The 15,924-nt window shown below is 41.1% G+C and overlaps 1 protein-coding gene across 6 annotated transcripts in view; it reads right to left on the reverse strand.

The window, feature by feature from the left end:
• The window catches only part of LOC120731288 (LIM and senescent cell antigen-like-containing domain protein 1), a 34,325-nt gene that overhangs the window by 12,649 nt on the left and 5,752 nt on the right, over positions 1-15,924 (reverse strand). Inside the window, exon 1 of one of the 6 annotated variants that reach the window (XM_040028258.1) lies at positions 12,561-14,480. The exons of 2 other annotated variants lie outside the window; for them this stretch is intronic. In XM_040028258.1, the coding sequence (XP_039884192.1) occupies positions 12,561-12,670 (110 nt within the window). In that variant the 5' untranslated portion in view covers positions 12,671-14,480. Of the gene's footprint in view, positions 1-3,587; positions 7,538-12,560; positions 14,481-15,924 lie in introns of those variants that run through there. 3 more of the 6 variants (XM_040028257.1, XM_040028256.1, XM_040028264.1) reach the window with 3 other exon arrangements.

The following is a 15,924-nucleotide window of genomic DNA, read 5'->3' on the forward strand; positions in this document are numbered from 1 at the left end:
GAACAGCTATTGCTGTTTTGCTCGACAATCAGAATTGTTTGTTTTGAGAAACTTTGGGTTTCTCTGGTTTCGTATTTTTGATTACTCTTGGTGTCATGGTTCTGTATTCTGTTTGTTGACATTCGGACTTTCTCTTATGATCTTAAGGTTACTGTTCAATTATCTGTGCATTTAGTTAATTGAAGGTTGTGTATCCCCTTTGTGTATTCCCACTCTGTTCCTTGTCTTTGGTCTCCATGTTTTGTCTTCTGTCTGTGTTAAGCCTGGTTGTCTTAGTCTGGGTGTGTCAGTCTTTTCCTGTTTTATTTTGGTGTCTGTTCCTCCCTGTATCTTGTGTCTAGTTTTACTTCCTCCTTAGGCATTATGCTAGTTATCTCCAGCTGTGTTCTCATCTGTTTCCCATTCTCTCGTTATCCTTTGTTTGTATCTATTGCCTCAGTCTTCCCTTGTTTTTGTCACATCTTCTCTCATGGTTGTATTCTCCCTCGCATTATCTTTATTAAAGTTTTTTTTTTATACCTTCCTTAGCTTGTGTTATTTTATACTTCGTTTTAGTTTAATAAAATCATCTTTAGCTTAGTTTAATCCTCTTGTTTCCATGTGCTGTATTCTGAGTGCAACTCTGCCAGCCACACAACCAGTCCTTACATTTTTTTTACTGCTGTACTGCTAAAAACACAACTGTAATGCATCACTGGGGGTGGGCCCCAGGCTAATATTTCCTTATGTTGCAAAAACCGGTGCCAGAACAAGCAGCACATTATGAGGCACACCCAAAAACCTGCAAGAGAGATTCGTGAAACCATCCTCAAAAAACAAAAAGAATTATTTGCAATCTTTTCTTCTGTCAACCATCACATCTGCAAAATTTGTCACAACACACAGTTAAAACCCCCAAACGTTTAGTTCATTTAAATAAAAAGAAAATCTGACACATGAACAGCTGGCACACAGCTGGATGTTTTGATTTTGATTTCCAAAATGGAAAACAAGCCAAACTGATCTGGCAACGGGCAAACTACGCTCTCTATCAAACTGAATGAATCTATTGTGAAAAATGTGCAACACATCTGTCAAACAGTCAGCTCAAATTTACAGCATCTAGTTTTTATAGATGTTGACAAGTTTTGGCTATGCTATCATCTAATATTTGGCTGATTGGTCCTGTGTGCATCTGACCAGTCTGTATTTACTCCTAAAGGTAGGATTTGTTAGACCGAGCACAGAGATCTGACCAAATGAATCTGGTATGGCAATCTCTACACAATTCTCCCCAATCTGATCCTTTATATTGTCATAACTCTCCAAACCCACTTCTGTTACATATTATACTCAGGCTGAACTTTGGACTACTTTCATCTCGACCTCAAGCACAGAAAGCAATCAAATGCCAAAACTGCAACATTCACTGTTAATTAATAAAAGCATATGCCCCCTGCTCAGAATAACAACACCTCCTAACACTTAAGACAAACTGGAGGTGAATGGGAATGTGCAGACATTTGCAGAGATAAAGGAACAACGGCAAGGGAATAGCGGGACTGTCCCGGCTTCGCTGCTTTGTTTTAAAGGTCACAATACCACAGTGTATCTAAGCAACAGAAGTACGCACACAAGGCCATTGAAGGATGTTTATGGAGTGATGCCATCTGTTCATTTAAACTCACACCAACTTGGGAATCATCAAGAATTCCATAAACTTCAAGACATTTTAACTCACTGTTTAGGGCTTTACTCTAAACTGGTCATCATTCCAAATGTCTGCCAAATGGCTTTAAGAATGCGCGCTACATCAAACGGGTAGAGTGAGTGGAGGTTCTTTTAACATGAACACATTGAAACAAGATGTTTCCACTCCTCACATGCTTATCAGACGCATATTGTTTTATATGCCCTGTCTGGGCTGATATCAAACACACTGAGAGCCCTGCCCTGTCCACAGGCTTGGTGGGAGGAAGTGATACATCCTTTAGGCATTTCCACTCTGCTATCAGCTTCTAGCACTCTGTGTGAGCCAAAGACAAGCCAGAGATGCAGATCTCAGACAAAATACGTTGTTTCTTTAAGCCTGGTGCAATCAATGACAAGCCGGCTCTTTTTAAGGCCGTGTAGGCTGAAAAGAAAGTCTCACCAGCTTCTGCATGAACTGCTCATATGGACAAGTCAAGAGAAGGCAAAATGATTTCTAATACAATTAAAATGGGTCCAGATTTCTTAAAACTCCACAGTGAATATAAAGTGGATAAGAGTGGATAAAGAAAATCGTTTTTTATGAGCACCATCTGTTCTCTCTACTCTGCCTTCTCTGGTCTCCATTTATCTTCAGGTCTTCTGATTTGATTTTTCAGTGTTTTCTCGTTCTTCTTATATCTTTAATATAAAAAACCTGACTGTTCTGACCACGCAATGGTAAATTTCAGCTTTTCTTAGAATGATTTCAACACAGATTTACAAATAAGAATTGCCTTATTACACTGGTGAGTGCTCACAGTAAAAATAGCCAAAGTTTTAAAAAATGAAGTCAGTACATGTGCCAGTAATCCCCGTGAACCAACAGCTCGGTTTCCTGACTCAGCCCCTGTATGATGTCATTGAGAACGGATATTCCTAACATGACCATTTTAGGCTGCGAGCACAGAAACCCCACCCATCTGCTGTTCAAACCTTTTGTTTGCTAGGTGCAGCCAGTCAGCGAAAAGTTGGATTACAGGGAGGGGCAGGCTCAAAGATAGAGCTAAAATCAGTGGATGAAATGACTGTCTTAGCACACGAAAAGAAATATTATATTGAAAAGTTCCATTTCAATGTTTTACACGACTGACACAGCTCTTGTTTTCCTCAAAACAAAATTTTCTGTCTCTATTGACTGCTTCCGATGACAGGCCTCTAAGCGTCCTTTGGAGAAACCTGTGGGTGACCCTACATTCATGCTTTCCCACATGTGATGATGTACCCTGATCAGTCAGAAATAAAGTATGTATATTTAGCCTTCCTGTGTTTCAGGCACACATACTTCAAATGCCAGCCAGCATATTCTGCTTTGCATAACAACTCCCCCCCTTGGCACAAAAATAACTCTTCCTGTGTGCTCCCTCCTGTAGCGCTCAGAGCTATCCCTGCACAAACATGGCACCTAAGGAAGCTTAAGCTGATAAAACCCAGTAAATAAATCAGAATTCTTCACATTCTGTAACACGGCCGTAAGCTCGGGGTTAACACACTAACGCTACGTCAGCAAATGAGCAGAGTAAAGTCCTTAACCCACAATTTCTCTGTCATAATCCCTTTTTGTGTGCACTGCTACCACTTCAATTGGCATGTTGGTTACAAAAAGCATATTCTTAAGATGAGAATGAGATGATACCAGTCATCATACAGCCAGGCAAAGAAGACAACTCTTTAAGTCCTGTCGATATTTTGGCAGTTGGGCAGCTGAAAGGGGAACGCAGAAGACTACTACACACCTCAAGGCACAATTTGCACATTCAACATCCTACACTGAGGTATATCTTTTCTTACTACACTCACAGAAATCTGTGGTTAGAGGTCTCCAAGTCACAATAAAATCTTACTTCCGATCTACTTACTAGCGAGCATAAAAATCACAAAACTCCTTGTAGACTTTCACATCACTCTTCCGCCTCTGTGATTTGGACACGGGGACCTCATCCTCTGCTCCATCTCCTCCACCGCCCTGAAGCCTCTGATGGTAGCCGTTCATCTCGCTGTGAGGACTGTGGTGTACAGCTTCATCCTCAGGTATCGATGGAGGCATTCCACGTCCGTTCATATCCATGCTTATCTGAATTAACAGCAATAGTCCGTCTACCGCCGGCTCAAGAGAAATGCTATTAAAAGTCCTTACACTCCAGTGAAAATGCTTTGGGATGCTTCAGTGTTCGTTTCCAGCAGCAGGAATGCAGTAGGCAGGGAGAGCCGTAATCCACATAGCAAGAAGGAGAGCAAAACACCAATCACACTACGCTGGGAGTAGTCTCTCTCTCTCTCTCACACACACACACCCTCTCTCATGGACATACTCCCCCCCTTTCGCTCACTCCCCCATCAACTCTCAGCACACACACACACTTTTCCAACTCGCTGTCTATTCTTGGGCAGGTTGCTGAAATTGAAAGGCCCACCCTGACGCCTGTCCAGGCAGAGGTCACTGTGTCAGATCGCACTTACACACACACACACAGCATTATTTTAATTTTTGAAATCCCTAATATATAAACTGTCTTCGCCTGATATCTCCTCATGCTATCAATCTGTGTGTGTGTGTGTGTGTGTGTGTTTGTGTTAAACAGCTGGAGCTCTCAGCTTTCTGGGAGATCTAACAATGTGGCTCCAACTGAGGATTGCGCAAAGCGGGAATGTCAGACAGCGACGCAAAGAGCCTAAAAGAGTCCAGTACAAACCAGGAACAGAGAGAATAACAGTGTAACAGATTACTGTTTATTCCATCTCATGTAAGACATCATTGGATAAACACAGTTGTGAAAGAAACCAAGCAGCAGTGTGTTCGGCAAGCCTGCAGGGGCCAGACTTGGATGCGTAATCAGCCTCCTGATACGAGGTAAGTAGCTAACACATGCAGGAAAAAACAGAAGTGGCTTTAATTGCACGCATTTTCCTTTGTTATTATTATTATTATTATTTTTACACACAAACATCCCTGTTTCTTCCCTTTCCAGCTGTTGTGTTGTTGTGCAAAGCAGGAAATTCACACACAAGAAAAAAAAAGGTTTGGTATCATGTCAAAGTCTTTATCAATGCAAGCTGCCTCGCTGAGTCAGAATCCCTGAACACTTTCATATTCACCGGCTCCAAAAACACCGTTTATGAACTGCTTTTGTTCTTTAAAAGTCTCCGCAGGATTCAAACTTGAATTCAACTGAGAAAATAGTAAGAATCTTCTCCAATATCAGTCTGAAACATCAGAAGCTGTCTAGGGCTACAATTATAAATTTGTTAATCATCTTTCTACCCTATATTGGTCCAAGCCAAGGGCATTCCTTTAAAGCCACAATTCTCTTTGATAGCTCTTTATGTGGCTACACTAAGCTGGCATCTCAAATTAATGACCACTTCCCAAACCATCAAAACAACACCAGGCTATATCCGCAAATACGCTCCAGTGAGGCAAACATGTTTGACTCTCCACACTGGAGAGCAGCCAGTGTGTTAATCCAGCAGAGTAAGGGATGACTGATGATTGCTTAAACCTGTAAAGCGTCAGCACCACGATGTTCAAGTCCCATGTGTCATTGTGCGTCCAGCTGAAACATGTCGGAGTCCTTCAGTATAAGTCTTACTACATGACTCCATTCTACAAATAGACACCCAGTGGAGCCTCGACTCCAAACTAGGTGCTGGCAGCTGCTGTTTTGTGTCTGTGTATGTGTGCGAGAGAATTTGTATACATGATAGAGGCCAACTCTGTCTTCGGAGTGGAGGAAGGCTACATAACTTCACATTCAAAGTCTATTACCCACATTTTTTTCTTGCTTGTTTTTAAAAGCATCATAGCTGTAGATTTTTTTTTTCATGCCTCTTCTCGATACCAACGCATAAGCTTGCAACTAGGTGACTGGTGCTCTTGCTAGGCAACACCAGAGATACTAACTGGTGTAAAGACATTGTTCATATTTTATTAAAATACGATAGTAGTTTTACAGTGACTGAAAGATGTTACGAAACCACTGGCAACCGGAGAAGATGCCTATCTGTGATAGGAAGATGCAAACGAGTGAGAAAGTAAGCAAAGTAAACTCAGGAGGTAGAGACTCGGGGGTAACCGAAAGGTTGCCAGTACGCAGATGCCTTAAACCTGCATTCTTTCTTTCCAGGAATGGGAGACTCCTCTGGTTGCAAAAATCAACTGATTGTATCAAAGTGTACAGGCTTTGATTTATAACCTGAGGCAATGAGTTTCTTGTGAGTTCATGGTCTCAGTTGCTAGTTTTAAGCTTGCTGAATAATATGTGGTGTTTAATCTGTAACTTTCTTGATTCAGGTAAAGAAAAGAGGGGTAAAGTACTGATAAGTGGCTCCTAGTCATATTTACCCCACATGTGTCTTGCCTGCTTTCCAAACATCAATATGGTGAAAAAGCTCAAGACTTCACAACAGGACTATACTAACCCTTGGATGACATCTTGGTAGGTATGTCTGAACAATCTGGTTGTCATCAAAAGACAAAGTCTGGATTCATACATAGATGACATAATCAGCCAGACATATCACCGGGCACTATTTAAAGCCTCGAGAGCTTTTTCAGAAAAGAGCATTGTCTGTCATAATGTCACGTGGTCTGTGCGGCGAATCTTAGCCACTTGGAATCAGTATTGAGTGACCGGGGCACAATGGACGCAGGGTGGGTGCTGAACAGGAAGCTTTCCTCCTGATTACAGTCACAGCACAGTGTTCCGCCCTCAAAAATGAAAGACTTGAATAAACAATTATTCAAGTTCTCTGGTGCCCACACTGACCATAGTTGTCTTTGCAAGTTGGTTATTTTCTAACCATAGTGTCAATTTGAAAATATTGAATGTGCCAATATTGAAACTGGAAAATTCAATTGTTATAACTTTTCTTCTCTAGATATTATTTAAAGGCCAAACAAGTGACTTCAACCCAGAGCAGAGTTTGTCATTACTCAAAATGACTGCTTAGACATGTGAGGAGATGAAACCGCTCAAACTGTGCCTCTCGTTTTTGTTGATCATTCTAGACACACCTAAACTAGAAAATGTGAAAAAAAAAACCTTCACATAGGACTTTCTGTCTTAGATTCCTGAAGCTTCCAAGACACAATACTGACAGAGTTTTGTTGCTTTTACAAGTCAGATTGGACAGTAAGTGTATAGTCTGATCCCAGCACTCAGCCAAAGAGCTTCTCAATACTAGTGAAAGAGACAGAGAGAGATAATGTGAGTGTTGATATGAACGTCAACCTGAGCTTAAAACTGGCTACAGCAACTGTCAGCAGTTGGATAAATGTCTCTGGTGTGTTCCTTTAGCAGGACAGGATTTTTAGGCTTCATTCACTCCTTGTTAAATCTGACGTAATAGTGTCAAGCACTACTGAGGGTTAAAAAAAGATACTCTAATACAGGGATCAGTGTAGCTGGTCTTCCAGCAGTTATAATCAGGTAAATAATCAAGGCATCTATGAAAGAGAATTGCTGTTTCTTTAATATTAAACACAAAAATGGTGAGCACTGTGTTTTAATTTAAGAATTGAACAAAGATTTTAAAAATCTATTCAAAAAGTAAAGACAAGATGGAAAAAACAACCTTTAACCATATTATGAGTATCGATGTTGCATAGTTTGCCCACCAGAGGGCACTCCACAACATCCCTAATGGAAACAGAGTGGGTGAGTAGAGCAGAGTCAGAGTTATCTGCGTAAACAGGTAATCTGAGACTTTTTTTCCTGACAAGTTCCCAGTTGGCAACATGTGTTTGGAACAAACACAAAAAACTGTTTTTGTGTTTGTTACGTTTAAACACGTAAATAAATAACTAAATAAAACAAATGCTAAGGCAATGTGTTTGTGCTTTGTGTATCTGAAAGAAAAAAATATTTCGTAGATATGTTATTGGTTGATCATATTAGATTTGTAACTGAACAAATATCTGTGTCAGCATCGGCTGCATAACATAAAGTGAATAATAAAACATCAAAAAATTATATAATCTAGTTTTAAGCTAACATTAGCAACAGCTTTCACTTAAATTAAGGGTCAATGAGTGTGGTACAGTGTCAACATCATCATGCCAGGGCGAAAGCACCGAAAAAGTAGTTTTGCAGTGTTGTGAATTATGTCATCTATATATTGTTTTGTGGTTTGAATTGTTTGCCACAAAAAAATCATGTACTTTATCTTAATCCTCAACCAAAATCAGAACACGGGACACTCGGGATAGTGTGTCCAGCATTAGCTTGAAAGAGTGCTATAAATGACCAGTGCTAATAAAAGTCTGGAGAGGGGGAATCACTGGAGGGTTCACAGGTCAGGTTCCAATCAAATGACCTGGGCTTGTCTCCAACTGTGGAGCATATTTAGACATTAGACAGAAAAAGGATAACAGATTTTTTTTTTATGATTTCTGTGTGCAATATTTGAGACCTTTTCCTTTCTTTTTTTTTCTTTTTTTTTTACAAAAGGAACATTAGATGTGCTGAACCAACATTTGATCCCTTTATAGACTCTATCACTGTCCGAGCCCTTGGCACTCACGATAAGCATCCATTGATTACAAAGGAGCTGATGTTTAGATGTGCACTTTTTTGACTAGCTTATCCTAAAAAAAACAAATACAGGTCCTCTATTTTTCAAATGAGCAAATAAACACGGCAGAGCTTCAGCAGAGTTCGGGAGCATACACCGATCAGGCATAACATTATGAAGATCTGCTTAATATTGTGTTGGTCCCCCTTTTGCTGCCAAAAGAACTCTGACCTGGAGTTCACGAGACCCCTGAAGGTGTGCCATGGTATCTAGCACCAAGATTTTAACAGCACTGATCAGTGACGTAGGGCCTTCATAGATCTGACTTGTTTGACCTACACAGTCAACAAATACTTGATTGGATTGAGATCTTGAGAATTTGGAGGCTAAGTCAACAACCTCAAACTCATCGTTGTGCTCCTCAAACCATTCCTGAAACATTTCTGCTTTGTAGTAGGGCGTGTCACCCTGTTGAAAGAGGCTATAGTCATCAGGGAATACTCCAACGGGTCGGATCCACTATTGGATTTGCAGCATTGCTTAGGTTTGTGGTACGTGTCAAACTAACATCCAGATGGATGGCAGGACCCATGTTTTCTCAGCAGAACATTGTCCACACTGCCTTCTTCCTACAGGGCATCCAATTCTATTCTATTTGGTTTTTAAACTTAAGATGGAACCAAACCAGTTTTGTTGTTTTTATGTATATATAATAACAAAGCAGGTCATTTATTCATACAATATAATACAGAACATTTATGTTTAAATGTATATTACTCTAGGCTTAATTGGCCTCTTTCTGCAGGCTCGCTTTAAAACTGGAATCAGCAGCAGTTCTGATTCCTCTCAGCTGATGCAACACAAGGAGTCTCAGACCAAAGAAACTAATCTAACACACCACCTGTAACATACTCGCAGTGTCAACAGCAGCCATGGAAACACAGACCTGACGTCTCTTTGAGCAAAACCTTTGGCACCAAGTCAAATGTACACACACCAGCACAAGCATAGAAGTGCACACAAACATGTAAAACTGAGTGAATCGATGAGTGTGCAAACATAATTCATGACTAACATTTCCTTTGTTTTGGGCGTTTTGTCCTGAGGGCCACTTTGACCTCCACTATCAAATGTTCAATCCCATTTAACTGCCCAGGACAGGAAAAACACACAAAGCATAACAGCAACATGTCACATGCTCTTTGTTATTAGTGCAGAGTTACTAGCAAGTTGCAATCTTCATCTTCGTTTAAAGATTATTTAACATCACCCCATCCCCATTAAATATGAATCAACTGATCATTACATGTAACGAATAAATCATTTTTACATAGTTATGGATGTTTTTTTGGTTTGGAAAATGTAAATGTAATCTAATCTTTGAAATTGCGGTGTTTGTTTTCTTTGTCAACATTGCAACTGCTCCACCTAATTCTGATGACGACAAGTGGAAGTGTGTAGGCGGATCTAACTGCAGGGCCGGAGGTAAGGGGTGGCCATGGCCACTGACAACAGAGATTAAAATGTGGCCACCCCTGTAGCCAAACCACACAACCAATAGTGAAGTAAGAGGTTATGCACACACTCAAAAAACTCAAATTAGACTACTATTTACTGTTCTTCAAGCAGAACCTTTTTTGTGATATTAACTATTATTCCCTCAAACGGATAGTCAACAGTACATGAATTGTCATAGGATTTATACCTATATAAACAAATGATTAGGCAATCAAATAAAAACTGTTTCCACCCAAACCTTTAATCAGTTTGATAAATGTTTCCTTCTTTGTGTTTTTAATGATTCATTTTGCTCTTCTGATTTGCTTGTTAAGGTTCTCTATTATCAGCTTTACTTACAGCATCTGCTTCATTTCCGTTCTGCTGAAAATTTATCGGACAAGTCTGGCACCAAAAATAGCCTAATAACCTGCCACTGTTAAATCCTGTAGCACTGTTTCTTTGGTTATATTTCTCTCTGAAATATAAATATTATCTCTTTCCCCCTTGGATGCCTGCTAGGAATAGCCCATGTTCCTCTTACTTGAACTGTGCAGTTTGTGTCATATTTCAAGCCTGCTTCTAGAGGAATATGACTGATGCATGAGCTGTGCGTAAGCTTAGAAGGATGCCACGCTGAGGATGTGAACAAATGGGTGAAAAATTTGTCTGACAGACAACTCATCCAAGCAGAGAAAAACATCCTTGCTAAAGGGTTGAACTTTGCTGTGACGCCGAGACAAATCCCGCTAGTGGAACTGATCACAGCCACAGAAACAGCGATTCAAAACAACAACATTGCAGACGTGGAAGCAGAGCAACTACGGACAAAAGTTTCGGCCTGTCTCAGCAACGCAAAGCCCCCAGCAGCCAACATCAACATGGAGGAGAGGGAGGCACTCACATCACTTAGTAATGACAACAACATCATCATCCTTCTGGCAGTCAAGGGTGACAAAAATGCTAATGAGCCCCTGAAACGACAACCAGTCTTCATTCCACCTGTTTCAGTAATAAAGGCAGAAAAATTGGTGTGCCATGGGTTCCCCAGTTTCACCCATTGTGGCCAACTTGTACATGGAAGAAGTGGAACAGAGGACTTTGTTATCCTACCCTGGAACACCACCAACTCATTGGTTCAGATATGTGGAGGACACCTGGGTGAAAATCAAATCTCAGGACATACCACAGTTCACTGATTACATTAACTCGGTGGACTAACACATCAAATTCACCAGGGAGTATATGAAAAGTCGCAGGTTACCCTTCTAAGCCTGTGAGATTTCCATCAGTAATGGGGGACATTTAAAAGCTAATGTGTACTGTAAACCAATGCATGCGGACCAGTATTTAATGTTTGAATCACAAACTGGGTGTCATCAGGTCGCTACAACACAGAGCAAACACCATCTCCACAGACAGAGTGGCCAGGGAAGCAGAAAAACATCACATCAAGAGGGCCCTGGGTAAATGTAGTCATCCCTGCTGGATATTTGTTAAAGATGGGAAGGCACCTAAAGAAAGCTCCAGCCGATGCCGGAGAGAAGGACAACCGCTGCCTAAGCGAAAACCCTTAGTGATCCTTTCTCACCTCCGTTTTCTGAGTGTCCTAACTTTTGACTTCTGTAGTTTAATAAAGCAGTCTTGTCATTTATTGATGCTGCCTAAATGTAATTCTAGATAAATACAAACACTGCACAACTGTCACAGAGATATTTAATTAATTTGTTATTTTTATGCACTATATTCATATAAGCTGTCTGTGACACTGCATTTGAATACCTGTTAAACACAGCGGCCCTGCTGAGTCGGATGTTATTGCCTCACCAAAGGTTTGATTTTAATTTAGTTGTTTAAATGTTAATTGCTCCGCCTGCTCCTCAAACCCTTTTTCAGGGTTACAGGGCGAGGACGGAGCTTTTTTTTTTTTTGGTTAGGCTCAACACACCTCTGAAGAGAGCCCTCTTTCTGTCCGCATTCCTGACATTTTTGCATTCCACATACGACTCAGCATCTCACACACACTCTCAGAAACACACATCAGAGGAGAGCGACAGCGCAAGAGACAGAGAGAGAGGCGTCTGACAAAAAGAAACCAACAGACATCCAAAACTGATGTTATCACGTTATAAAAACCAATATTACAAAACTCTGTACATGTACACATCTGTTGCTGCTGCTGCTCACATAACTCAGAGGAATTCAACCATCAACCACAATACTTACTGTTCAAACACCACAGAAAATATCACCTTATCCATCCACGCTAATACGCAACACATCGGTAAGTAGTTTTCTTCAAAGAGCCTGTAGTAAAGATAAGTATCTGTAGTATACCACACACCACATTTGTTATTTCATGTGAGACTGCAAGTCAGTGCTGATGATAAGGAAGCTGATAAGTTTGACAACACTTGGACCCCACACTAAAAATCAATGTTTGGGAACTGAGATTAAACCCTAAAAGAAACATCGAACAAAGACTTCAAAAACAGATTTGAAGAAGTTAATCGTTTGTTATCTCGCCGAACACTTCTGTAAGCACACTGCAGTACTTGACATGACCTTTGAAGAACCTGCACACTTTTAATGGTTTCTTATTTGAAATGCTAAGTGTCATTGTTGAGCCATTAAAAAAACATTTACATGTGTGAAAACCAAAGTGGGCTCAACGCCCTGTGTAGACCACACTTCCTAAAAACTGAGTGCTACAGACTGACGATCGCATTGAGATGTCGGCCAATACAACACACACAATGACACAAGAAAATTGTGTGCATAAATCGTTATTTCTCACCGTAAATCTGACAGTTTGCACCCACCTGTAGCTGTCCCAGGCCAAACTCTCGCTGACATTTCCATTGTCTGGTTTTTCCTTCCTTCGCCTGTATAAGTCTGAGTTTGACAACTCTTTCAGCCTCAAAGAGTTCATCTCCCCTTTGCCTTGCTTTCTCTCTCTCTCTCCCTCCCTCTCTTCCTTCCTTCCTTCCTACCTCTCGTCGGCTGAAAACGCTCAGTCCCCAGTACGAATTGTTGAGTCTCGTCTCACTCCAGTACTTGTCTCTCACATACACCTCCAGGGCTCAAACCCTTGAGCACACAGAGGTGTGGTTATGTGGTTACACACCTATCAAAAAAGATATGCTCCCCCTCCCCCTCCTGCAGCAGGTAGAAGGGGGGGGGGGGAATGCATCACAGGAAGGAGGAGACAAAAGAAGAAGAAGAGTCCTCGACCTTTCAACACTGTCAACGCAGTCTCTGTTCACCTCCTACATCTCTCTGCCTCAGCACTCTCTGTACAGCAAATAAAAGCTGGAAAGAAAAGGCATGAACAGCTGATAAAAAGAAGAAGATTTATTTTCTCACACTTAGAATACACTCATACAGAGTGCGAGTGCCTTCTGTATAATCCTGAAGAAGGCATTCATGTTGGAGCTTTAAAGTAAAAAAATGTCAATATTGCCAATAAGTATTTGTAGATGTCTTGTTTGTTCATAAAGAAACTGTAAAAAAACCTCCTTTATTATGATCGATGACAGGAATATAAAGCCAAACTTCAAACTTCTTGTACTTTGGAACGCAGTAAGGACCAGCGCTGATATCTGATCACGGGTACACGGGTCGGCACGGATACTATTTTCACAGCTTTTGTAAACTGAAATGATTTCCCAGCAACAAACAACAAACTATTGAGAAAAAGCAAAATGTCACTCTATGAATAATTCATCACAGCACTATGTGGGAGCGCTTATGTGGGAAGGGCTAATCTACAGCGAACACAAACCACAACAGATATTCAGGCGCAGACCTCTCAAAACATGAAGCTGTGATGTCATCAGAGAAGGGACCGGGTTCGGTAAACAGCATTCACAGCCATCAACTGACTATATGCACGCTCTGTCAAGGAAGCTCCCTCACACAGAGCATTTCCTGAGATATAAAGTCGAAGGGTGCGTGACTTCTTGCTCTGCGTGCTTCTATGTGCTAAAGTGCAGTCTAGCGATCACATGCATATTTCTTTGTCGTCCTTGAAGCCCCCTGATCCTGCTGCGCTTTGCCACAGGTGAGTCTTTTGCCCCTCACGTTACATCTTGTATGAAAAGGCAGGAAGGTTGTCTTTAGCTAAAAGAAGACTATACTGCACAGATGGCCTGTTTACCTCTGCCCTGCGCCTAAATTTAAATACTTAAATGTCTGGTCGCAGGGCACACTATTAGCAGTTACTCTTAATCACACTTAACATGTAAAAAAAACCTAATTTAAATATTTTACTGCCCACAAAACAAATATAAGGTTACGTTCTCTTATTTCATTGGAGGATTTTAAAAGGATCTATTTATGTATCTGCAGCTACTCTTGCACATGCCTACTCTGTCTGCTGGGCTTGAAGAAGGTGCTGTGTTCTGAACTAGTAGATAAGACAGAGAACCGACCAGCATTCATCTTTGTCTGGGCAGTTTTACTCATTTTATGGCTAGTTCCTAGAGTTTGTGTACTCTAAACATCTGCGGTACTCCGCTGCATGCCAGAAAGCATACCTGGCTACAACAGGAAGGTGTTTAGTTCAAACTTGCAGAGCACAACAGGTAGCTGGGTTGGATGATGGTGTCACCATAAATGAACCACTTTGGAGTTCATGTGACTCATTCATTTAACTTCATCTCCTCTAAAAGTGTCCTGGTGCAGCTGGTTTGGTGTTAACATCTGCACAACGCAACCACAGGTCGAGGAGAGGTGTCAAAACACCTTTGAAACAATTATTTCATTTATTATATTATTGTTTATTAGCACATTTTGTAGAAAGTTAACAGCTCAGCTATAAAGGTGCTGGTTATAGAACAACCTACTACTTCTCATGAGTTAATTCTGATTGCTTTCTTAGGAGTTCTTTTTATGATGTTTATATTAAATAAAATGACCATTAGAGATGCAAAGGTACAGCTCAGGTTTGAAAGCTGTTTGACGGCTGACAAAAATCATGTATGTACAGACAACTACACGCAACATTTCCACCCTGCAGATTCACCTTCAACAGCCTGCCTTGACCTGTTCAGCATTCCACGTAGCCTTAACAAACACTTGCTCTCACACACACACTCATGCACAGAGTGTGAATTTTGAAATTTAATGTCAGCTTCACATCCTGGAGCAGCTGGAACAGGGTCACAGCAGCTCCGGCTGACATGTCTCAGTATGCCATAACACTCATGATGAATCCCAGACCGTTCTCTTTCTTCCCCACTCTTCACATGCTTCAGCCAGTTTCTAAAAGTTTCCTCGGAACGAATAAAAGCGTGCCAGCTGTATTTCGAAAAGAGGAAAAGTGATGTTGTGCAATGACATTTGTGCAATTTGGAATTTAAGGGGATATGTTGAGTTGAGACTGACTCATCGTCATCACCACACATACACACAAGCTGAGCAGACATTTCCCACAAGTCCAACAAGCCTTCCACCATGAACACACTGCCACTGTGTGGCCGTTGCTGATATTACAGCTACTCTTACTGACTTCAATCCTACGCTTTTCATATTCGGTTTGTGTGACATGCACCACTGCAGGTAAGAGATGAAACACATCACAGTGGGATTAAGAAACAGTGCTAACAGTAGCACAATGCTGCTTCTCGTTTAATTTAAGGTGTTGCATGCCAGCTCTGCGTGCCTATGTGTGGTTTACGTTCATACCAGAAAACAAACTTCATCACAATGATGATTAATATGTTATACAACAATAGGCTGACAGTGGAATTACAGCTTTTCTCTGCAGAAAAGAGGAATGAAAGTCAGTAGAAGAAACAGAATAAATGTGTGTGAATGAGAGGGATACAGGTTGAGGGTAGATGAATTTTAATACCTGGGGTCATCCAACCAAAGCAACGGACTGCACAAGAGAGATGGAGGAGAGAGTGCAGGTAAGGAGGATTGGGTGGAGATGAGTGTCAGGGCTGAGTTGTGAGAAAAGGATGGGAGCAAGAGTGAAAGAGAAGGTGTACAAGATGGCAGTGAACCCTTCTATGAAATATGCAATGATGGTTTGCAGGGCGTGGCAGTGAAAAAAAGATCAGAGGCAGAGGTAAAGATTTTCATTACGTGTAACCAGAAGGGACAAGATTAGAAATCAGTACATCAGAGGGACAGCTCAGGTTGAGGGTTTTAGCGACATAGTGGGAGACGCAAGACTAA

The sequence above is a fragment of the Simochromis diagramma genome, unplaced genomic scaffold (assembly GCF_900408965.1).
Source record: "Simochromis diagramma unplaced genomic scaffold, fSimDia1.1 OVJJ01000343.1, whole genome shotgun sequence".
Lineage (NCBI taxonomy): Eukaryota > Metazoa > Chordata > Actinopteri > Cichliformes > Cichlidae > Simochromis > Simochromis diagramma.